This window comes from Lepisosteus oculatus, chromosome 2 (assembly GCF_040954835.1).
Source record: "Lepisosteus oculatus isolate fLepOcu1 chromosome 2, fLepOcu1.hap2, whole genome shotgun sequence".
NCBI lineage: Eukaryota > Metazoa > Chordata > Actinopteri > Semionotiformes > Lepisosteidae > Lepisosteus > Lepisosteus oculatus.
The window spans coordinates 46,098,736-46,123,717 of NC_090697.1; the positions used below are offsets into that span (position 1 = coordinate 46,098,736).

At 41.0% G+C, this 24,982-nt stretch overlaps 1 protein-coding gene across 1 annotated transcript; it reads left to right on the forward strand.

The window, feature by feature from the left end:
• Positions 1 to 43: 43 nt before the first annotated feature.
• Positions 44 to 24,447, forward strand: ints7 (integrator complex subunit 7). The gene is made up of 20 exons (XM_006625867.3): positions 44 to 286; positions 1,812 to 1,941; positions 2,806 to 2,952; positions 3,535 to 3,672; positions 4,816 to 4,862; positions 5,712 to 5,911; positions 6,791 to 6,913; positions 7,344 to 7,461; positions 8,059 to 8,193; positions 8,736 to 8,833; positions 9,686 to 9,925; positions 11,019 to 11,156; positions 13,087 to 13,293; positions 15,852 to 16,046; positions 16,768 to 16,871; positions 17,154 to 17,222; positions 17,551 to 17,683; positions 18,601 to 18,699; positions 19,463 to 19,648; positions 23,812 to 24,447. The coding sequence occupies exons 1-20, from the start codon at positions 193 to 195 to the stop codon at positions 24,121 to 24,123; spliced, it is 2,913 nt and encodes a 970-aa protein (XP_006625930.1). The 5' UTR covers positions 44 to 192; the 3' UTR covers positions 24,124 to 24,447.
• The last annotated feature ends 535 nt before the right edge of the window (positions 24,448 to 24,982 follow it).

Below are 24,982 nucleotides of genomic sequence, written 5' to 3' on the forward strand. Positions count from 1 at the left end.
GTCATGGGCGGGTAGTCGAGTGTTTATGTCACTTCCTGCCGCTTTGCACTGCTGGGATGTAGCAGTTTCTTTTGTGCCATGTATGCAGTATGATTGTGTTTTAATTGAAAAGTCCTTTTTAAAATCAGATTCTCAAACGTATATTGTAATAGAGAAAATTGTTGACTATATTTGACTTTCAGTCTAGGAATCATGTCTTTAACAACGGCGCGATCATTCTTGTCAGAAGCTGGTTACGGGGAGCAAGAATTAGATGCCAATTCTGCTCTGATGGAGCTGGACAAAGGTAGTTACACACACCTGAGTAAAACGCGTGCAATGCTTTGAGCTTCGAGCTGTTAAAAATGTAAGAGGTCGTTCATGGGTGCTGCTGTTCTGTAATAAAAATACTTTGTTTTGGTGGATTCATGTAAACACCAGCCTAGGCCGTTTTGGTTCTTCCGTTCCACTGTGACTCTGCTGCTCACAGTATAGATTAGGCAGTTAAACTAATTGTTGGATCAATGATTAATCATTTTACTGAGAGAGACGAATTTGTTCAGTCCTTATTATTCAGTGATTGCTGCGCTATATGGTGTAATCTAAATCGTAACATATACAGTATATTATGTATATACAGATAGTAGACAGAATATGCACAACCCAGTGGAATGAATGCACGAATGTGCCATGCAATTCTGCAGAAGGGATGCAGCACCATTCTTCCACGAGAAAGCCAATCAACTCTCACCTGGTTAATGGAAGTGGAAAACACTATCTCACCCCACGGTTCAGAATATCCCATAAATGCTTGGTAGAGTTTGGATCAGGTAACAGAGAAGGCCATGTGATGTGGAAAACAGCAGTGTCACCTTCATCAAAACACTGGGTGACCACGTGCGCTAAGGGCATTGACATCCTGGAAGACTCCCCTCCAGGCAGGGAAGAAATTCTGCAACACAGGGTGAAGGTGATCACTCAGTGCCATTAAGTAGTGGTTACATTAACCTTACCTTCTAAGGGAAGGAGTTCACCTAAACTGTGGCAGGAAAATGTACCCCTTAACATTACTGTACCCAGGGCTGTAGAGTTCTATAGGATGGTGCCAAAAATGGTGAAGAACGATTTATCTAAACAAATGACCTTTTTCTAGTACTTGATAGTCCATTTGCTGTGCTCTTTGCACCACTAGTCTTACAGGCGTGTGTTACAAGAGGTAATGAGTGATTTGCGCTGTGCAACCCGTCTAAATGATCCTGCTGTGTGGATTTCTCAGCATTTCTCTTGATTAAACTGGCTGCTTGTGCCCCAGGATGAAATTTGTAGTTCTGATTAATGCTTGGATATTACCATCCTGGAGTATACTGACCCATTGTTAGGACTGACCGAAGATGTCTTTTCTATTGGGTTCCATGCTGAAATCAGCTTAGACACTATGACTCTTGATCACTTAAGTTTCTGCTAAACACCCCTTCAAAGTCACTGATGTCTCCCCTTGAAGTTATAATAAAGGCCAACCAGGCCTGTCCAGCATTTCTATACATGACTCTAAGAACGCTGGGTTGTTAATTGCTTAATTAATGTAATGAATGAGTTCTGTTTTTCCTCCATTAGCTGTGTATTTCTGTATATGTCATTGAATCATATATACATACACTAAATCCTTTTTAGATCCTGCACCAATCCTTGTAAAGACTGCAAGATTGTTGTATCACCTGAATTCTTTCATCTTAAGTTATTTACTGTATGAAATCCTAAGTTGGAGTCTTCAGATGTGCAGCAGCACAGTTTTTTTACTAACCAGTATTGTAAAAATCGTTCCCCCCCTGAAGGGCTGCGGTCCGGCAAGCTTGGAGAACAGTGTGAAGCTGTGGTGCTCTTTCCCAAGCTGTTCCAGAAATACCCGTTCCCTATCCTGATCAACTCCGCCTTTCTGAAACTGGCAGACATCTTCAGACTGGGGTATGTGTTGAAATGAGCTCCCCTCCAAGCACAGCACTTCGTCTTTTACTGCTCTGCTTAACTGAGTTGCTTCTTAGGGTTTCTTGCTAAATTGAAAAAAAATCAAACAATTTTTGCATTTAGTGTGATTTTTCAGGCTGTTTTAGTTTTTGCATGCCTCAATGGAGAAGGTTTTATACAGTATGGCAGCATGAACTCACCATGTTCTGAAGCCATGCAAAACGTAACTGGTGATCAGTCACAGATAATTTGTTAAATTAAGTAGTATGAAGATTATTGGGAGCAAAACTCTTCAGTCCTGAAGGACAAGTGTTCCTTTAATTGGAAAAATTACTGGCCTAATTGAACAAAAAGTACAGGTGGTCCCAGACTTTAGAAATTAGTGATTTCGGAATACTCAGTGACTTCTGCATGGTAGTACAATGCTACTCTACGAAAGCTGAATTTGACATTACAAACAAAATCTAACAGCATCATTTCTGAATGTCACCTTCGTTCCCTTGAATTCCTAAGAGAAGGGGTCGTCTCTTTTGTTTCCTGTAAAATTTTGAAAGTGCAGTCAACAACAGGGCTCATCTGGCAGTCACAGTTTATTATTATATTACTTACATTCCAATGAGTCATTACATGTTTTTCAAAAATAAAAAGTAACTTGTGTTTTTTTAGCTGAATGAGAAATGTTATCATATTCCTTTCTGACTTGTTTTAAAATTCTGTAATGTTAAAACCCAATTGAATGTGATACTAGGGTGTATGTCACAAACATCTACTTTTTAACCATCTTAAAATAAGATGGACCCTTAGTTTTTGTGTTTTTATGAACAGTAGGCATTATCTCCCAATTGTTCTGTCTTTCTGTCACAGAAACAATTTTCTACGGCTCTGTGTGCTGAAGGTGACTCAACAGAGTGAGAAGCACCTGGAAAAAATCTTAAATGTTGATGAGTTTGTCAAGAGGATTTTCTCCGTCATTCACAGCAATGATCCAGTGGCCAGAGCCATCACTCTCAGGTACCGAGAATTGTAAACGATAATTAAGTAAGAATTATATAATTAAAGGGATCATCAAACATGGCCTTTTTCCAAAGAAAGATACCAGAGCAAGCCTGTGGATCAGTTACATGACACTCAGAGATCCCTCACTAAGGCATTTGTAACAAGAAATTGCTTAGAAAAGTATGGCAGATACTGAGTTCCTCATGGTGTGGCGCAGGGGGTTAATTTCCACATGGAGTTTCTATGCTCTCCCCGTGTTTGCGTGGTTTTCCTCCGGGTGCTCCGGTTTCCTTCCACAGTCCAAAGACATACTGGTAGGTTCATTTGGCTTCTGGGAAAACTGGCCGTGGTGCGAGTGTGTGCATGTCTGTGTCTGTGTGTGCCCTGTGATGGAGTGAGATAGACTCCAGCTCCTCCCACAACCCTATACTAAATAAATGGATAGGGAAATGGCAGTAATACACTCTGTGTGCTGAATGATATACTATAATAAGGGTTTTCCTTGTCAAGTGATGATTGTATCCCTGTTTATGCCTCTTGTTTCTGTTTTGGTGATTTTTTTCAATGGTGACTCGAGTTTTTCTTTTCATTTTGAAGAATGCTGGGTAGTATGGCCTCCATTATCCCAGAGAGGAAGAATGCCCACCACAGCATCCGCCAGAGTCTGGACTCTCACGACAATGTGGAAGTGGAAGCAGCGCTTTTTTCCGCGGCCAGCTTCTCTGCCCAGTCCAAGTCAGTGTCACATTTTTGTTTAGAGTCAGGGTGTTGCTGGGGGGGGGGAGCATTTCCTTAAACAGATTGTCTCACACAGTGAATGCGTGGGGATTGTTACACTCCACATTTCGTATCACTTGATTTTGGTAATCGCCTTGGTAATGAACCTTCCACCAAAAATAAGTTCTGGAAAAAAAACTTCTCAGGTCAAGCTAAATGTGAGGGCACAGAAAGAAGCAAATCATAAAGGTTAGTGTGGTGTGAAACTGATCTCGCCTGTGTGATTTCCTCACAAAGCCTCTCAAAAGCCGTTTAAAATGAAAGAGTTGGGAACTGGAAGAGATCAGTCGAAAAATGACCGATAATTTAAAAAACATTCCAAAAAGTGAAACTCTGTAAGTATGAAAGGTGGTTATTGTGAAATATTCCTATAAACATGTATTTTTTAAAGGAGCCCGTTATATCACTTTGCTACTTACCTGGTTCTTGATTTTCTTAGGTGTTTTTACCCAGGTACTTTTCAGTGCTTTCTAAGTGTCTCAGTGAGACGTGTTCACTAAAAATAAAGCTCTTATAAAGAAACATTAGTCACTTAATGTCACTAATGTGACATAGTGTGCACTCAGATCCTAACACCTGCTCATGTGACTTTGTCATGCAGTCAGTACTGAAGGAACCATTGATAATAACCTTAGCCAGATCGAAGCCACATTCCCTTACAATGATGCGGACATCCTTGCTGGGCAAATGAACACAGGTTCTGTTTTGCAATAAACTAACAGTATGTGTTAGTTCTGAACGTGGTGCTTTCCTTAATTGAACTGGTGAAGCAACTTGACACTTCTCCGCCTCATAGATTGTGTAGCATGACTGCTGATGCATTATGGCTGCTGCAAGACCTCAAGGATTGACCTGCACTTTAATGATGGATGAACTGGTCCCCTCCTATATACTGTATAAAGCAATTTTAAGTCCTTTGGGGTAGAGTACTATGTATGTTTACACAACTGTTATCATACCGTTATATACATATAGCTGTCACACAATAAATGGATGAACACAATAAGACTGATAATGGTTTAATAGTATTCACAACAAGAAAATGCATGTGTGTTATAAAATGCGTTGGTCTGATTTTGTATGTCTGCGTTTTATTTGCAGAGATTTTGCAGCAGGAATTTGCAACAAAATTGGTGAAATGATCCAAGGTAGGTTGTTCCGCTGAAGCCCATTTTATTCCTCCTTGAAAGGTGTTGTTCTGTCAGTCTTGTAATTTTCTTAATTTGTTATATATACGGTCACTGACCTTTAAATTAAATTTGTACTTCCATTTAGTTCAGTTAGTGGTGCCATCGCCCTATTGTATGCATTTTGTTTTCCACAGCCCAGTTGGAAATTGCCATTTGTAACAAAACATCAGTTGTCCGACAGCTCATCTGTTTTGTTTGGCCAACAGCGCAAATTGCCGAGCCAAGGAGAAAGACAGTGGATTTGACATAGCACTCACTGGTTTCATTGCCAACGGCAGCATCTCTGTTACATGAACGAACTAAACATACCTGTGTTGTTCGTCTGATTTTATGACACTGTTTTAGAACACCTGTTCTCAGCTTGCCAATAGATATAGCATTTCATTCTTAATGGTATTATAATATATCATATCATATGTGGATTATAGAAAGGATTTGATTACCGCATTGAGTTCTTTTCTAAGACAACTGTATGTTTGTTTCCATTTATTTTTGGTAATACTAGGGATTGAATAAACTAGGCTTGGTTTCACCTGCCCTTTACTCAGGGCTGCACTCAGGCTCTGGTCAGGACCTGTTAATGCTGGTCGCAGCACAGCATTTTGTGGAAGTAATCCGGCTCTGCTAATTTCTTCTCCACACAAAGGGTTGTGGGAGTCTGGAACGACCTATGCAGCCACGTTGCCGAAGCCAGTACCATTGCTGAATGAGATTGTTGGATCAGATAGTTTCTAAAAACCAAATGGCATACAAGGGCTGGGTGTCTTTCGCTCAGTTGAAGCCGTTCTTGTGCTCTTGTATCCCCAGGTCTTGACACTCCCGTGGATCTGAAGCTGAAGCTCATCCCCATTCTGCAGCACATGCACCACGATGCCAGCCTGGCTTCCAGCAGCCGGCAGCTCCTCCAGCAGCTGGTCACCTCCTACCCCTCCACTCAGATGGTCATCGTGACTTTGCACACCTTCACCCAGCTCGCAGCCTCCTCCCTCATTGATATCCCGAAGCAGGTGGGGTTGCCCAAGCACGCCCTGTTCCTTCGACTCTCACGCTCGTTCCTTCCTCTTTCCGTTCTCCCCTGGCCCTGCTCTTCTGTCTCACACGGGTTCGCTCTGTGGGACTGGAGCAGCGTTGTCAAGGTGACTTTGTCCTCTGTCAGAAGGAGAGATGAGCTGCAAACCTCAGTAGGTTTTGTGGTTGATGTGCTCAGTTTTTGGTAGCTTTTACGAAGAAAAAGTGAGTGTGAGTGTGTAGTGAGTGTGTCTTTGTACCCTGCGATAGGCTGGTGTCCCAAACAGGATGCATCTATGCCTTGCACACATTGCTTACTAGGATAGTCTCCCCACAACCCTGTATTGAATAAAGCACTTGTAAAGAAAGTGTAAAAAAATGGATGGATGTACTTATCATGCATTAAGCAACACATTCAAAATTCTAATAAACTTTTGCAAATAGTCTGCAGTCTCAAGCATTTTGGAAGAAGGAGTTATCTTATCTAGGCTTTTTTAATTCAGTAGATTGGAATAATTGAGGTTTTTTTCCATAAAGCAGTTAAACAAAAAAACATTGGATGCTACATTTTTGCAATAGGCTGTGTTAACAAAGGAAATGTTCATCACTGGTCCTGATCATAGCTTATCCACCATCACTATAATGCAGTCCAGTGGACAGTATAATTATTAAACAGTTACTCTTCCTTGCATTCCAGGATGCTTGTAGCCCGGGAGAGCTGTCTGGTCACATGCCCTCCTGGTTAAGGGTTGAGTTATGAGTTTCAGCTCCAGTAGGAACTTACTTATTTTTTCTACATTTCAGAGAGACATGCAGCATTAGCAGTTTCCCCTATGTCAATCGGATGAGTAACACCTTTTTAACGTCTCCCTTCACAGATTCAGCTTTTGCTGCAATATTTGAAGGAAGACCCTAGGAAAGCTGTTAAAAGGCTGTCTGTCCAAGACCTGAAATTCCTGGCAAAAAAGGCACCTCACCTGTGGATGAGAGAGAATATTCAAGTATGTCACCCTTCGCAACGTTATCTTTCAGCATTGTTATGCTCTTGTTAAAACATTTTAATAAAGCCAGTGTATAGTCATTGTGTATTACTGAATTTACTGATCTTCCCATTTTTCATTTACAGTTTTAACTTTTGTCTTAAAACTTTTGCCTACTTCTTTAGTTCTTCTCCAATTTTAAAGACATCTCTGACATTAAACATTTTCTCCATTGCAGAAATTTAAAACAACATATAAGGCCTCTCTCATTGATGGCCCACAGATTTATAGGTGCTCCTTAAGTATTAAGCTGCAACAAAGTAATTTAATTCCTTATTATACATTTTTTGTGGAATTTAAGAAGGGGTGATAAATTGGATTTGGAACAAAATCGCAGATGTTCTTTTAATGCGTAAGGTGACCTTTCAGTCTTTTTTTCTCTGGGCTACAGACATTATGCGAGTGTGCCCTGAACACTCCCTATGACAGTCTGAAGCTTGGCATGCTGTCTGTGCTGTCCACTCTGTCAGGGACCATCGCAATCAAACAGTACTTCAGCATTGCAGCAGGTAAAGTGAAATGTGACCCAGGAAAGTTTTATTTAATCTGTGAAATTTTTCTATCTGTGTGATTGCAGGGATGGAAGGATGCATTTTCTTATTGTATTCACAAGTTAAAGGCCATTATTGTCTGTTGTTGTAAACCTTCTAAGGGAGAACATTTTACGGTGCTTTTTAATTGACCGGTGCAATACAGGAACAGCAATATATCAGCAGATTTAACACAACAAAATAATTGATCTGAAGAAATTTGGCTTGGACTCCAAAAGCTGACCTCCTATTTGTATGTTCCTTTTTCATTTCAAGTGAAATGAAAGGTAAATTTAAGATGAAATTTTCCTCTTTTTTTTTTTACTTGAGGGAAAAAACAAAACAAAATGGGAAAAACACTTAGTGAAAACTTGGGAACTTGGTGCCACATTAATGTTACCAGACCTAGGAGAAATCTGGGAATCTGTCTGGCCTGACCTCTAGGATTTAATATTGGATTATCACTAAACTCCAGAAAAGAACAAGACTGGACACCCTGCTACATAATAGAAAATGAAACAATTGCACATGTTTTATAACTCGCTTGGCTAATCATCCTGTTTTTTCCTCTCTCAGGAAGCAGCTCTGCTCCCCCACGACCCACTGATCTAGTGAGGTTAGCGCAAGAGTGCTGTTACCATAGCAACCTGGCAGTGGTAGCTTGTGGCGTCACCGTTTTGTCCAATATTGCAATAACCTGTCAGGAGAAAGGTAGGCTTAAATAGACACTCCAGAGCTTCACAAGCCTTTTCAAACAAAAAGGATATAACCCTTTCCAAGTTTTCTAAGAACTTTCTTGTTAATTATTGCCTTTACTTTTCATTCATCTCTGATTTTGACTATTTCCGGTCTTTAATATACAAAAATTCCATGGAAATAGTTTCTCTACCAGGGTCCATAGGGTTTGTGTAGTTTGTTTTTGATTTTACATACGTTTTCGTCCATCATAAAGCCCAAGATAAAGCACAGGGAGAGAGGTGCAAAGCAATGAATTGCACATTTCAGCCCTACAGAGCTCTTCAGTAAACCTTACAGAACAGTGCTGGATTTTAGGATATTTTTAGCACTTGATCTGCTTAAAAACACAATTCTGAATTCCACGAAAATGACATTCCATTGTTTTGAGTAATGGGCAGAGGAGGAAACGTCTTGTTCTCCTGAGTTGTTCTGCAACCAGGAATAAAGCGGTGTTGAGTGATTATGGGGTGTCTCTCCCTTCAGCAAAGGATCAGTTTGTCATGTCTGTTCTGCAGATCTCCTGCAGGTGGAGCAAGATGCTGTGCTTGGCCTTGAGTCTCTGCTGGTTCTTTGCAGTCAAGAAGATAGTGCCAGTGCTCAGGCCACTTTAAAGGTATTTTTAATTTAAAACCTGCAACCTCTCTTTTTCTTCTTTTTATTATCGTATTTGTTCATTGGACTTCAACTAAAATGCTGCTGTTGGTGAGTTAGCTATTAAGTTGTCATCCTGTACCTTAAACAGCCAGAAAATGTTAACACAGGATTGTGCAAGTCTTTTAATTGGAGCGTCCAGGAAATGTGCTCATGGTTTACTTTGGCCAGGAGTATTTAAAAGGAAACTATTAGGAGGTTAAACCCGTGTAAGTGAAAAACAAGCAGATTATTTTTGTTTTTTATTCTAGAAACAGTTAAACGTCCCCTATGAAATGCATGTGGCCCAAAACAGTTGCCTGGTTAGATGATTCTATAATACTGTGCCAAGTTCTCACCCCCTGCCAGTGATGTTCCATTATGTTGGATTACATATCACGTACGCACAATTTAACCAAGTTCACCCCTTTACCGTCGCATAATGTATTACAATATAAAGCATGTTATGTTGAAAGACAAAGGTAACTTTCCCTTAGATGGTAGTAAAAGTGCTAATATGTTGGCTTTAAGTTAATTTAAATAACATTGATCAACTAAAAGAAACAACAGTAATCACAACCTTACAGTAAACAGTTAAAATAAACAACATGAATCACTCGTCTCCCTCCAGCCTGCCACTGTCTCTTTCTTGTTCTACCTCTGTGGTTAGCATGCCCCACTATAATTAAACAAGCGTAAAACAGGCTCAGAAAAGTCATCTCCAGCCTCTCATTCCCCATGCTGCCAACACAGAGCTTGGAGCGTTGGTTACAATAGAAAAACAGGTGCTGTAGGTTTACACGTTGTTGCTCGCCTGTCTTCCGCTGTGGTGCAGACAGCCCTCACCTGCATGGTGAAGCTGGTGAAGTGCCGCCCTCACCTGAGCCAGTCCGTGGTGGAGTTCCTGCTGTGTCAGCTCCACTCGGCGCAGGACGTTGCCCGCATCCTCATGTGCCACTCCCTAGCGGCCATTGCCATGCAGCTGCCAGTCCTTGGCGAGGGCATGCTGGGAGATCTGGTGGACCTCTATAAAGTCATTGGCCGCTCAGCCACTGACAAGCAGCAGGAGCTACTGGTGAGATGACATCTTTGTTGCTTCTTAGTATTCAGCCAGTGAAGCTTTTCTGAGAGGATTGTATTTAACCACTGATACTGCAAAGACATAGAAGTTTGCCTTTTAAATAACAGAGGCGTCCCTGGCCTTTTCTGAAATTATTTTTTCCTTAATCTCCATGTAATAAGCAGGTATTCATAGTCCTAAGAACTCACAAAATTCTCATTATTATCATTATATACAGTATATGTATTTTTTTGCACAACTTTTTAAAGAAAAAGTCATGAATGAGGTTGCCTGAAAAAATGTAGTGTTATGTATCATCATACAGTACACTGTTTCAGCTGTTTAATTAACTTACATATCATTTTTCTTTTAATTGTTCACATCCTGGTCGTGGGGCAGGGGCATTAGTCATTTTTATCAACCCAGCGCTAATTAGTGTGTTTCAGAGCTGCCCTCGTTCAGATTTATTAGCTGAAGCTTTAGGCCTGTATATTACATTATCATTCCCACCTGTGCCTGTTCATCATAATTGTGTCTGATCATCTATTACATTTTAGTCAGAGTGAAAGGAGCACATTCTTAATTAGCAAGTTGCAGAAAGCCTGCATAAAGCTGAATATGCAGAAGTTGTGGGAAATAATGCTCTCTGGCTGGGGTGTTTTTAAGCCAGGTTGTTGTGACTGTCAAGATGTCAGATTGCAGTCATGTAGGCAGAGTATGTCTTCAGGGCTGCTGCTAGTCTAATGTCCACCTGCTACAGGTGCTTCCAAGGTCTGGAGTAAACTCTTGAGTAATTGCTATGCACTCGCAGCAGTGTGTGGTGATGTATGATGCTGTATTGGATTCTAACTACTCTGCCTTTAAGTAGAACTAATTCACAGCTGTTTAGAGGAGGCTGTGCTTTGTCAGTGGTTTTTAAAAGCCAAATTCACGGGACTCTCAATTCAACTAAGGCAGCCTAATGAGGTGATTGTGCCGCGCTGCTGAACTGGGGACCGCTCCAGCTAGAAATCTTTCACTGACAAAGAGGTCCTGTTCGATTGCTCAGCTTGGTTTCTTCCGATTGTGCCTCAGGCTGCGGCTTCACCTGAAGGGCTCTTTCTTTCAGGTCACCTTAGCGACGGTGATCTTTGTAGCCAGTCAGTCGGCTCTTTCTGCAGAGGTGAAGACTGTGATCAAACAGCAGCTGGAGGACGTGGCCAATGGCTGGACAGTGTACAGGATCGCCAGACAGGCCTCCAGAATGGTACGTCCTGCGTGCAGCAGCAATTCTCTCCACTGCTGACGCTTTCGCGGTAGGATTGTACCACGCAGCAGAAATCAGAATTAACAGATGGTGTTCAGTTTGATTGCTAGCTTGCTGGTACAGTTTTCATTAGAGGTTTGTCAGATTGCTTGCCAACAAAATTCACCGAGGTTTTCCCTTTTTTAAAAAAACAACAACCTGCAGACTTTTAGAGCAGTCGCTTAAAGTCATAACTCTTAAAATCATAATTCCTTGTTAACGTCAAGGGTGAACCAAACATCTTACATTTTCCTCTGAGATATGAACTGTCATAAACTGAAACACTAAAGCAAGACTTACTTGTACTCGTAGTAAAATAGTAGATTTTTAATTAAAATGATCAGTTTAAGTCTGTTTACATAATTAATGTATGGTTCTTTATTCAAGGTGTCTTTTTTAGGGATTATGCAATACTTATCTTCAGCATAACTTTTATCTGAATTTAGTAGAGCAATTGAAATGCTGTGCTGAAATGCTTCAGAAATGTAACCACAGTTTAAGGGAAAAGATCAGATAAGCAAGAGTTAGGTTTGTTCTGTAAGGTTGTGTTTGATATTAGTAATTATTCCAAAGGCACACATTTTGTCATATGGTACGTTTAGGCGAGGTATCCCTTCATGACTGCAAGCAGTGTGTCATAGACAGCAAAGATTCAGTCCATAAAGCAAGAACCAGATAGGGGATCTTATTAGGATCTGCTAGATGGTGACATACAGTATGTTTCTACTACGGGACTGAACCCACAATGAAGGAAAAGGTTTGGGTTGACTTCTACCCTGGTAGCATGAGCAATGAATTCTATCAATGATGGTGTTGCTTTGAGTGGAGCATGGATTGTGCAGCGAGTTTACAATGCAGAGCAAATAGCTGACTTCCAGTTTTAATGACACTATTAAGCACACTATTGTACCAGTCCAAAAATAGGGTTGTACAGATTTCAGATAGTTCTTTATTGCAATACCTGCATATGTATGATCTGCCATTGCTAAATCATGAACAGAAGGGCGATTGGTCAGGAAAGTCCACTCGTAGCCTGTATCAAGGTAGCTGTCACATGTGGTCATCATGCTGCTCAGTCATATTGATCCATGTTTCCATTGAAGGGATCCTCATGTTGCCTTCCCAGGAACATTGTCTTACACGAGGACTGCAGTCCCTATTTCTCAGACTGGTTATTAAAACTCAGTAATAAAATTGCTGCTGCTGGAGTTTAGTAATGATGAAGGGGTGGACCTTGAGCATCCCTGTGTCTTAGCCTTGCATAATTAATAAGTCGAGTCTCAAATGTTTCAGTAATTTCTCCCCATTAGCTCTCCCACACTAACCTTCCAGGAGTAACTTCGGGTTTAAGTTCCTGACCCACAAAGATGTTTTAATCTTGTGTGGACTAAAAAAATAATTAGAAAAAAAAAGATATGGTTTGGAAGTGTTTTGTTTTGTTATTTCTCCACTTCGTTTGTTGCAGTGGAGCATAACAAATGCTGGCTTAATCACAACAGCTTTCCACAGCACAGTGGTAATTCCGCTTGAAGAAATCATGTCTGTTGTAGTGTAATTTTTAAATTTAATTTCTACAGTTTAATGTGCCCTTACCAGCTGGTACTGTAATGGATTATTTATATAAAAGGCAACATAGTTATAACTCTTTATAACTCCTATATTTCTTTTTAAAAGCTTTTTTCTCAGTGCAGTGGGTTTGTGTCTCACACATTGCATATTGAATGCCGGCGGTACTCCTGTACACTTATATTAAAATGTCCCTTGATTTCTATTTAAAGTGAATTAGAGTGGTGCAACCCGTTAGAGGCGATACTGTGTCAAGAATGTTTCCTGCCGCAGAAGGTGTGCTCTCTGGATTTGTGGACTGCGATGCTGTCGCGTGTCTCCTCAGGGCTGCCACGAGATCTCCAGCGAGCTGTACCAGAGCCTGCGCACGCGGGTGGCCTCTGAGCACTTCTACTTCTGGCTGAACAGCCTGAGGGAGTTCTCGCAGGCCGAGCAATGCCTGAGCCAGCTGGAAGGAGGAGATTACAGCGGGGCCATGGCTGCCATTGCGGAGACCCTGAAGTCCTACCAGAAAGGAATCGCGTCGCTTACGGTCAGTGTGCAAAAGCTGCTAGCTCTCTATTAGTAGGGTCTCGACAGTCGCGAGGGGTCGATGCAGAGAACCATTGCAAAAAGCCCCATTCACTTATAACCAAGTCCACCCCCTAGACCATCGCATAATGTACTGCAGTAGATAGTGTGTATGGTTAAAACCCTCCCCATATATGATAATTACAGTACTAATGCATTGGCTTTAAGTTAATTTAAATATCATTGATCAACTAAAACAACAGTAGCCACAAACGTATAGTAATCAGTTAAATAACATGAATCCCTCATCTGTGTGCAGCAGATGCCTGCACTTTCCCTGCCTCCTGATTAACACGCCCCACTGCAATGAATTGGGCAATAAAACTAACAGCCTGTAAAGTCTTCTCCAGCCTGTCATGTCCCACACTGCTGACACAGAACCGGAGTATTTGTTGCAATGCGAGAACAAGATCACATTGAGGTGTGGATGCTGGGTAGGTGGGTGCTAGGGTAGGCAGCAGGAAGAGGATGGCTCACTAGCTAGAGTCGTCTCATGATTGTAGTCTGTTGTGCCACTACTTTGAAAGCTGCAGTTAGCAACCAAAAGAGCAGTGCTCGGTTACATCCTGCACTGCTCTTCTTTTATTCAAGACCCTGTTGGCCAGACCGAATCGTGAATGTTAAATTTGCAGATGTCGAGACCCTGCTATAATAATAAAACATAAGACCACCATATCTCCTGAATCCTACTTCTTAAAGCATTTTAAAAGTTGTACAATAAATATTATTTGCAAAATACACACCCAATATTAAAAGTACTGTTTATTATCTTTATCCATCAAAGCAGCATTAAAAAGAGTATTTCGTATGACTCATGGTGGTGCAGTGGTTAGCATTGCTGCCTTGCAGTGCTGGGCCCATGCTTTCAGTTCCACACCTGGGGGCCTATCTGTGTGGAGTTTGTATGTACTCCCTGTATTTGTGTGATGCTCCTGTTTTCTCCCACAGTCCAAAGAAGGTAAATTGGCTTCTGGGGAAAATTGACTCTGGTGTGTGTTTCTGTGTCTGTGTATGCCCTGTGAATGGACTGGCATCCCCTACAGGGTGTACCCTGCTTTGCACCTGTTGCTTGCTGGGAAAAGCACTGGCTACCCTCTAGTTGCACACATTGATTTTAGTGATGATTCATCTAGTAATTGTAAAAGTGTAGTGCTCAGCAATGCCAAATTATTCTCTTGGGCGAAATGTCTGCAAAGACAGTGGATTTGCTGTTTTTTTATGCAGTCATCTCTGAGTTTTCATTTTACCTGAGTAACCAATTGGTAGTTTGAAGGCAAATATATCATAATTTGGCTCCAAATTGTATATTGTTAAATAGTCAAGTCAACCAGCTGATTAATCAAGTTAAAGAAACACAGAAACGTTACCTGAGGCTTTGAACAGAAAGGCTTGAATATTCAGAACAGCAGTGATCGCCAAACACAGCCAAGATACAGCAGGTTTGTGCTATGTTTTCAACACCTTTCCACATGCATCAGGGATCCTCTCACGCTCACTCACACAACCCTTCAGGCAAAATGAGTTTAACTGTGCCATGTAAACCGAACCTGTGGGATACTTCCTTGAGTAATATTTTCATCCAGTTATTTTCTGTCATGCTGTTTGTCCTTTATTTGCATAGAAGACACCAATATCTAGCGTGGCGTACACATAGTTTAATTTGTGGGTATATTCTAAGTACAAAGAATCATAATCTGGGTACAATACAGTAAAACTAATGGATAAAATAATACTGAAGCTTTGACATAGTGGAAGGGCTCTACCAGTGCTGTGCAAGTAGACTAAAACAGAAGGAAACTAGAAGATGTGGAAGGAGAAATTTAAACACCCTGTTGATATGTGTTCCATGTATACAGTAGGTGGCATTGGTAAATAACATGGCCTGAGAATTAAAAACCACAGTGCGATGACAGTCGCTTTATCCAATACAGGGTCACAGGGGAGCCGGAGCCTGTCCTGGCAAGCAACAGGCACAAGATAGGGTAGACCTGTGGAACACCAGTCAATCACAGGGCACACACAGATACACACACTTACACCAGGACCAGCTTTCACTGGGTGTCTTTGGACCATGCGAGGAACATACAAACTCCATGCAGGCGGCACCCCAGGAATTGAACACAGGGACCCAGTGCCAGGAGGCAGCAATGCTAGTCACTGCGCCACTATGCTGGCCCCCAAAAGCTCATAAAGTGTCTAAACTCGTTCTGGGTGAAAGGCTGAATCCTGATTCCCAGAAGGGCAGCAGTGATTCTGGGTTTAAATCCTGAGGCCAATGTGCTGTGAACTTGAGCAAAGTACTTAACTCAGTTGCTGCAGAAAAATACCCTTCCGTATAAATACTGTAGGTCTCCAGATTGCCACTGTGAGGAAGAATTCACGCTAGTTTGACTCATCTAGTGAAATAAATAAATAATGGCTGATAACTCTCGGCAAGGTACACTTGTTTTAGCCCCCACCTAGAAGTCTTGGGAAAAGTAGGCCTTTGTGGTGTTTACCTTGTTTCTCTCCTCCTCCCAGGCTGCCAGCACCCCGCTGAACCCCCTGAGTTTTCAGTGTGAGTTTGTGAAGCTGCGCATTGACACTCTGCAGGCCCTCTCCCAGCTCATCTGCACCTGCAACAGCCTGAAGACCAGCCCCCCGCCGGCCATTGCCACCACCATCGCCCTCACCTCCGGAAACGAGCTGCAGCGCTGCGGCCGCATCTCCACGCAGGTACTGCGGATCGAGGAGAGGTGCTCCTCTTGCCGGAGCTCAAGGGATCTTCCTCCTGGGGAAGGCTGGATTTTCATTGTAAATTCAGGAAGGTGAACCGGTGAATGGAAGTCGTGAGGCAAAAAAAAGAGACCATAATTACAGATGCACCGTGTTCTGAAAATCACATTTTTGCGCAGTTTGCTTTTACTGGCCTTCATGTGATCTGTAGAATGTTTCCTTAACAATTTTGGCCATATTTGCATTGATAACACAACTGCTAAGTGGATATTTTTACTGAATATTGATTGTATATATCTTTTATGTGTAATTTAGGGCCTTGTAAATGTGCTTGATGCCTTGTACTCACACAAATTATCTTTTTACAATAAGGCCCTAATAGCATATGCCAGATATATACTCTAAACTGTTTTTCAATATGAGTTTTTAAAATATCTGTATTCATTCTGGGTTACAGTGGCATACACCCATCCACTGCTGAAAATGCAGACCTGCGTTCTTATTCAAAAGTGATGTGCGCAGACTTGAACAACAGCCTGTGAGCAAGCTGCTTGAAATTCACAGCAGTTAAGGGCCTTGTTAATGTTCTTGACAACCAGCAGTGCAGTTTTTTCCAAATCACTCGACAGGAAACACCTTCCGGTCTCTTACTTGGTGAGATAGCAGTGTGATTAAGGTTCTCCATCATTTGTGTTTAATTTTGTTTGTGCTGTGCTTCTAGATGAAAGTGTCCATGGATGAATTCAGAGCCCTGGCCACTCGTTATGCAGATCTGTACCAGTCTTCATTTGATGCTGATTCAGCCACTCTCAGGAATGTGGAGTTGTATCCTTCTTAAACTACAGTACACATAACATATGTCTGAACTGGAGCAATCAGATACAATATGTGGAATTTAGAAGCCTGAATGACTGGTTGATATAAGTAAAACTTGTTTTTTTTAATCTTTCGGAAACATACGTCTAATTTTTTGTGAAATAATGCACTCATAAGTGAAGTTAATTTTTACTTTTCTTAATGATAATATTAATACTGTGATAGACTGTGAATTATTTTTTTTCAGGATGGAAACATATTTGAATAGTTTGCCCTTAATCTTTCTCTTAGACAGCAACAGAGCTGCCTGTTAATTTCTCATGTAATTGAGGCTCTTATCCTGGATCCACATACAGGAAGGTGAGGCTTTTAAGCCAAGCATTTTAGATATTGTATTATAATACACATATTTTGAGGAGGATATTTTAATACACATTTTTGTTTGCAAGTTGTTTATATATAACATTCCTTTCACTGGCTCAGATCCTGTGTCTTGACACTCTCGGAAACTGAGGACCAGCACACAGAAACATGCAGTTTATTCAGCTTTTATTCAGTAGGATATTTATTTTTTATCACAGGTGAACTAATTTGGATAAATTAGTAACAGTAGCAAACTAAACAGACAACAATAAGAGGGACAGCCGTAATAACAAAGAAATAGAGAAGAACTTGTGTTGCTCTCCAGTTTTCAGGACTATGGAGTCTTAAGCGCGGTGCAGGCGGAGAGTGAATACGAGAGGAAGATGATGTCAGTTTTCAATCGTGTCCTGGAGGAAGTAGAATCACTTGGCAGGAAGTACCCCCCTGTCTCTTACTTGGTGAGAAAAAAGTGTGATTGCAAAGTACAGGCCTCATCAAAAGTAGCATAAGATTTAGTTTCATATACAAAGGCTACCATGTTATAATGTGTAGATCGTAATCCTAAATCTTGGAGTTTGTCTTTAATGTTTTGGCCTTACTCTAAGAGTTGCATAATATATGAATCTCTTTCTTGGTCACACATTTTACTGTTTTGCTATTTGATTTCTAAATATGCTTCAGATCACTTTGTCAAGATATCTCATGAATGTTTGTCTACAACTACAATAGATGTAGCCTAACAAACAAGCCTGCTTATTTTACACATTCCTGTTTCTCCATATCCTGTATATCCTGTTCCTGGTTTTCTTTGGAAGCCAGTTTTGCCAGTGTTTGTGAACAGTGTTTCTGTACAAATGCTGATATTTGCAAAATGTGAAGAATTTATCTGTGGAACAAAATTGAGAACAAACTATGAATAAGATTTGAGAAGTCTGACTCTCAGGAATGGTCAGGTTATCATTCATTAAAGTACTGTTGGAAAATCTATTTTTGAATATTATTATATAATATTTTATTATTATATTTGAAATTTTACTAAGGATATGGTGTTCTAACTTTGATTATGTTCAAAAATATATTAGATGTATTGAGTTTGAATATGGTCAGTGGACTCGATATTTTCAAGCAGTTGTTTTGTATCTGGCCCTCGGTGTTGTAAATGTGTAATGATTCTTTGATCTTCTAAGCATTAAAAGGGCCCTGTAGACAATACAGTTTTGACCGGACTATTACAGAGCTGAATAGATAATGATGTGTAGGTCAATGAGCTGTAGATTATGAGTGTATCTTACACCCTATAGGAGAGTGAGAATGCACCCTGCGCTTTCACATTCTTGTATTCTTTCATTCACTCTGTGGTCTCCCTCTCATTTAGCACACAGGTTGTCTCTGTGATGCAGTTATTGCCCTGCTGAAAGTACCGCTTTCCTTTCAAAGGTACTTCTTCCAAAAATTGCAATCCACTAGCATCAAGGTAAGTAAAGTGCACTCTTTATCTGTTTATCTGGTATTGCTGCTGCAGTCATTTCCAGTAGGAACTCAGTTTTTATTCTTGTTTGAAAAAAGAAGCACAGGAAGGACTAGAAACTTTGATGTTCCCTGCACTACCCAGTCACTTTTACATGTTAACAATAGCGGTTCTGAAAAGGTGTGAAGAAAGAAACAAAATTCAGTACTTTGGCTAAGCGTGTGCTGTTTCACAGAGTGCACTACAGTTACAGGTCTTTCATCTTCAAGATCGAGAGCAGAGAGGACACCACATCATATGATTTGTTTAGGGCAAACAAAACTAAAAGTTTTGGCAGAGGACTGAGTCACAGGGCGGTTTAGAAAGCTGAGTCATGCACTGCACTCTGAACATGAGCCTTTCCAGTCCACCCGGCACTTAACCTATATGACATTTATTTCATGTGCATGTTGTTCTTTGCGAGTTTACTTTTTCATGAAAAGTCTGGAATGCCCACACAAAGTATTAGAAACATAAGACAGTTGGCTTTGTGCATCTACATGCAGACGTTTGTTTTTTAATATAGTTAAATGTAATACAAAGCTTCTTTGTCATTACAATTCACGTCAAGAGTTTGCAGAAGCTCGAAGGGATGAAATTTTTACACATTGGCAGTCTTTTCTGTACCACAGTGTACTGTGAATGAGGCTGTTAACTTTTCTTGTCTTATCATTATGTTTGCTGATTAAAAGGTAAAGCACTTTAACATGTGACATGTTGATGTTACCAGCTTGCCCTCTCCCCCTCACCCCGGAGCCTGAGTGAGCCAATCACAGTGCAGAACAGCCAGCAGCTGACACTGAAGGTTGAGGGAGTGGTCCAGCACGGCTCCAGCCCTGGTCTCTTCCGCAAGATCCAGTCAGTGTGTCTGAATGTCAGCTCTACCCTACAGAGCAAAACAGGGCAGGACTACAAGGTAATTCATAGCACCATCGTGTCTCTACTCACACTAGACGCAAGAAGCTTTGTAATTACCTTGAGAGCCGGTAGTGGTTCAGCTTCACACTCGCACAGTTTAGCACCATGAGTTGGAAGTCCGTGATAACTTTATCTAAGAATGTATGGCCATGCTTTTTTTCCAATTGAGATTCTGTAAAAAAGCTTACAGGCTCAGTTTTTATTTCCCCCCCTTTTTGCTGTGGCCAATAATGTTTGCATCAGTACATTAAACTTAGAATCGACAGAGAAGATTGTATTATCAGCGTAAAATGTTTGTATTCTTTGTTGTGCTTTCTGTTGTTTCAGCATATGTTCCACTTGGCTTAGCCTGCAGTGTTTCAGAGTGACTTATTCTTAGGATTGGGTGGATACTCTCACAAAAAAAAACTATTATTTGCAAAGGCTGTGAAGCAGTACCTGCAGTAAAAAAACAAATCAATTGCAAAGACTGTGTAGTTGTATGAGTTCTGTGTTTTGTATTTGTCGTTGTAACTACAAATACAACACACACTACCCTATGCGTTTGGGAGATTTTAGAGAGTTGAAACAATTCCTGCTGAAGCCGTGAGTGGGAAACTCATGACAACTGCTATGAGAACTATGACTTTTTTATTTTGATTTGAAAAAAAAGGCATGTTGGCTCATTTTTGTTCATTTTGCTGTGGAAGGTGGTGATGGTTTCGAAAGTGCCGATGTGTGCTGGAACTTTCTGCAATTGAGAAAATGCCCTTTTAAAGCCTTTTCAAGTACAGGCCTGCAGTTCTGTCCATCAGGGAGAGAAGCTGACAGGGCAGTGGGCAGAGAGCAGTGCACTCTGGCATTGAAGGATCAGGAACATTAAAATACTGATGCAAAGGACGATTATTTTGTTTAGAGTTAATCAAGAATGCATTCTTGAAAGAGAATTACTTTTCAGAATTTGTCTCCAGTTAAATATTCATTTTTAGCAGTTTGGTCTGTAAAGATTGTACATATGATAAATCCACAGCACTTTCCCTGTTATATACATAGAAAAAAACCTGTTCTATGTTCTTTTTTTTTGTATGCTCTTTTTGGGAATTCTACACAGCCACCTACAGTATATCAGCATAGGGTCTCAGGTTGCCATTCGGTCATGTAAATGCATTATTAGTAAATTATTAGTAAATTGTAATATTGATCTTGTTAATGTAATATCTGATCCCTTCAATTACTGTATTACTTCTAGAGCAGTGGTGTTGATTCCGCCTGTCTGCGGTTGATTCTTCCAAAATCCGTCTCATTGAAGAGAGCAACTCCTGTTAAGACCCATTCCAAATTGAGCTTTAATTTGGAATGGGTCTCAACGGGATTTTCTCTTTTCAGTGATTGATTATTAAATAACAAGGCACTGATTCTTGATAAGTTTATTGACCAGAAAGTGAATTCAGTGTTTGTACTATAGGTGAATAGGATTACAGAATAGCTATGTTTAAATTTCTCACAACTTTGATCATGGTGGTGCTTTAGTAGTCATTAATCACTTAGATGCTGGTCTGAATATTGTCAGTGTTCAGAATGTTGCATCTTTTGAATGCCTGTTTTTTTAATACAAAAGGATATTTGGCCTCAGCTGGTAGTTCTAGATTTTGCATCCACCCTAAACCAAACCTACTAGAATTGTACCTGAGTTTTCACAGATACTCAATCTGCAGCATTAAAAAAAAATGTATAACTACCCTGCAGTATTTTGCTTCATGATTTTTGTCAACATACATATGAATTATTTTAACTGGCTACTGCAAATTTCTTATTTTACATTGCTCTGGTTTTACTCAACATGTGAAATATAACTTTAGTAATTAGTTCATGATTGTGGTTTAGGCAGTTTCCAACCTACAGTACAAGCATTTGAACTGGGCATTTCTGACTATAATGTTGTCTTACTGGACCTGGCAGCTCCTTTTTGTATGGCTAATAGTGTCGTGTTAATAATGGGGTTCAGTAATCACTCCAATTGAATGCAGTTCAGGTGGGTAGCTGCGTCAGCACGCGTAGGCTGCAAAGGAACAACTAATAGGTTTATTCCATGCTGAAAAGAGAAGAAAGAAAACACAATGTTTCAGCCATGGAGCCTTCTTCAGGTGTGAGAAACACACAGGGCAGTAAGCAAAGGTAATGTAGCAGGAGAACAAAAGCTGGGAGAGAGGAGGCGGGGGCAGGGGACAGACAGAGTGGCCAATCAGGTAGTGTGAAGTCAGGATGGGGGAGGGTAGGAGTGAATTGAAACCTACAATGAATAGAGAGAATTTAGAAGTAAATGAGTCTGTCGTTGAGAGAGGGGGAAAGGTGTAATCCTAGCTGCAGGATAATTTTAGTTTCTGTAGTCTTTCTGATGTGGGAGTTAGGAAAACCATCTTTGAGAACACAGCCGGAGAGATTAGTGTGATCATGGCCGTCAGAGGTGAAATGAGAAACAATAGGCTTGGAGAAATCTTTAATCTTCACAGCCCTGACATGTTCTTTGAAGCGGTCTCTGAGTCTCCTTCCTGTTTCTCCAATGTAGATGGCTGTGCATTTACTGCAAGAGATACAGTAAATAAGGTTGCTGGAGGTACACAATGTCATCTAAGTGATCCGGAATTGTCCTGGGGGCCCTTGAATGAGTGTGGTGTTAGATATGTACTTGCAGGTGATACAGCGAGCTCCAATTTAATAATAATGTTTCTTTATTAGCCCTATACAATTTTCTTGCATTAGGAATTCATCTTTTCGCATACCCCAGCTTTTCTCCATGGAGACACAGACACACAGACAGGGAGAGAAGCTTGGGGTCAGAGCGCAGGGTCAGCCATTGTACGGCGCCCCTGGAGCAGTTAGGGTTAAGGGCCTTGCTCAGGGGCCCAATGGAGTAGGATAGCTCTGCCGGCCACAGGATTTGAACCGGCAACCTTCCAGGCACAGGCGCAGATCCTTAGCAGAGCCACCACTCCGCCGAATTTAATGCTGAGCAGAGATTTTATTAACTTTGTACAACAATACAGCAGGTGTAGCTCCACCTGCTGTATAAGAGCAAGGTATGGCTCAGTGGCTACTCCACCAGGCAGTTGCTTGTTCTCAGGGGAATGTTCAGGTGACAGCCAGGCTAGAAATATTGACTCTTCCGCCCAGGTCTCTGTTCAGGAAAAAAGCAACAGTTACTTTAGCATACAAACCATGACCTTCTATAGACTGAATCTGGTGAATTCATGTTGTTTTGTGCAGGAGACCACAAAACCTCGCAGTTTGCATGGCTCATTGTGTTTTGCTTGAGGGCTCTGTAGCTCTTTACAGTGACTTCCTAACACGAGTTACTGAGAGCCTAGCTCATATAAACAAGTGTCTCCTTTCTTTTGTGGAGGAAGAGGGGGCTGACAGTTCATCCACAGGCTTATAAACATCAGAAGGCTTATAGGGAAGCCTTCAAGGCAGCTATATCTTTCTTTCATTGCAGTTGTTCTGAGAGAAAGCCAGTCTTTTTTCTGTCACCACGAAAGTGATCAAATAAGTCGATTATTTCTAATTCTCCTCCCTCTGCTGACTGAACAGTGTAACACATTAATGCAAATGTTAAACAAATAAGTTTGTAATATTAATAACCAGGTACAGACATTATCTCCTCCCTTCATGTCACCTATGTCCACTTAAGCTTTTGAGTTTTGCTTTCTTTCTGCTGTAGCTGGTACTTATGTGACTGGATTGCTATTTAAAATTAGAGTTGTAACTGTGCTTCAGACCTTATTCCTATATGGTAATGCTCATCTATATTCCATTTGTTACTAACCCTATTGTTGGGTTCCTGAAATCTGGTCTGTTATCATCCTATTGCCAGTTTGCATTCTTTCATAAGTCTAGAATGGGCTGTGGTAGTTGAATTAGATTCTCATTATGCATCCAATTAGTTCTTTTAATCTTTTCAGTTAGTTTGAGTTTTGACAGAGACATTGAGCATCTGTTTACTCTTGTAGTTTCTTGGTTTTGCATCGCAGACTAGGCTTTTCTTTGCTTTATTGATGTGCTTTTACGGTAGTGAAAAATGGGTTATTCTCAAACGCATTGGCATGAACGTTGTTTTACCGGACATTTCTGGAATTTAAGGAGGTAGTGTAACACTCCCATTCTGTCCCTCCACGCCCTCTGCAGATTCCCCTGGATAACATGACCAATGAGATGGAGCAGAGGGTCGAGCCCCATAACGATTACTTCAGCACGCAGTTCTTGCTGAACTTCGCCGTCCTGGGCAACCACACGGTCACGGTGGAGGCATCGGTGGTCGACTGTAACGGCATAGTGTGGAAGACAGGTCCGAAAACCACTCTGGCCATCAAGTCCCTGGAGGACCCCTATTCCCAACAGCTCCGGCATCAGCTGCAGCAGCAGCAGCAGCAACAGCAGCAGCAGCAGTCCATCGCTCAGCCACCGCCTCAGAGGAGCGTGTACACCCGCTTCCAGTGAAGCTATGGGCGTAGCTACCAACGTGAGGGACAGGGCTGGAGCAAAGTCTCGCTTCACGACCCCCCAGCAGCATGTCTTTCACAGAACGCTCCTGCAGACCACGTTTTCCCTGCTTTACCTCCTGACCTTTTCTCAAATTATCTCCTGAAAAATGAATTCCTGTGCAGTAAAGCTTCTGTTTCATCCGACGATAACGACCTTCGTAGTGCTTTCCGTTTTTCACACTGTGACGAAGGAGGGGCAAAGCTTGTTGAAGTGCCAGAGTATGCTGTCGTGTATAAGAATGAATAAATGGTGTCTTTTTAATAAAATGGCTCTGGCCAACGCAGGTGGTGTTGTAGTTTATTTACCCCACCCTCAGTTTGCTGCTGAACAATGTTTGGTAAGTTGAGCAGAATTGTCTGTTTATTTTTCTACCTTTATTGTAATGGGAAACCCACACTTAAGGGGTTTAAAGCTTCAGAATTGTTTTTGTTTTTTTTATTTCAGCTTCATGGTACACACAGTGGTGTTTTCCATTCTAGACAATGAAATTAATGTGATGTACAGCTAGCTAGATGATAAGGTTATACAATTTGTGAAAAAATTGATTTGGGGGCAATAAGATGTATTTTAACATAGGATTGTGTCTGGTTGTTCGTGTTACAGAAAAATCTGATATTTGTTCCTTTTTCTTTTTAAAAACCCAGTAAGTCTTTTCAGTTTAAACTGTTTCAGTTGTTACATGACGATAATTAGGGCCAATGAAAATGTTCTAACAGGAGGTGCAGGAGTTTAATTCTCTGTCACTTGAGCAAAACTCCACCATATCACATACTCAAATTCTTTAACCTTTCTCTGGCATTAACAATTATGTCCT

Excerpts from the sequence above, each read along its gene's own strand:
- ints7 (XM_006625867.3), top strand. The coding sequence starts at position 193 with ATGTCTTTAACAACGGCGCGATCATTCTTGTCAGAAGCTGGTTACGGG. Across the intron at positions 287-1,811 it reads TCTGATGGAGCTGGACAAAG|GGCTGCGGTCCGGCAAGCTT; the intron begins GTAGTTACACAC and ends CCCCCCCTGAAG. Across the intron at positions 1,942-2,805 it reads GCAGACATCTTCAGACTGGG|AAACAATTTTCTACGGCTCT; the intron begins GTATGTGTTGAA and ends TTTCTGTCACAG.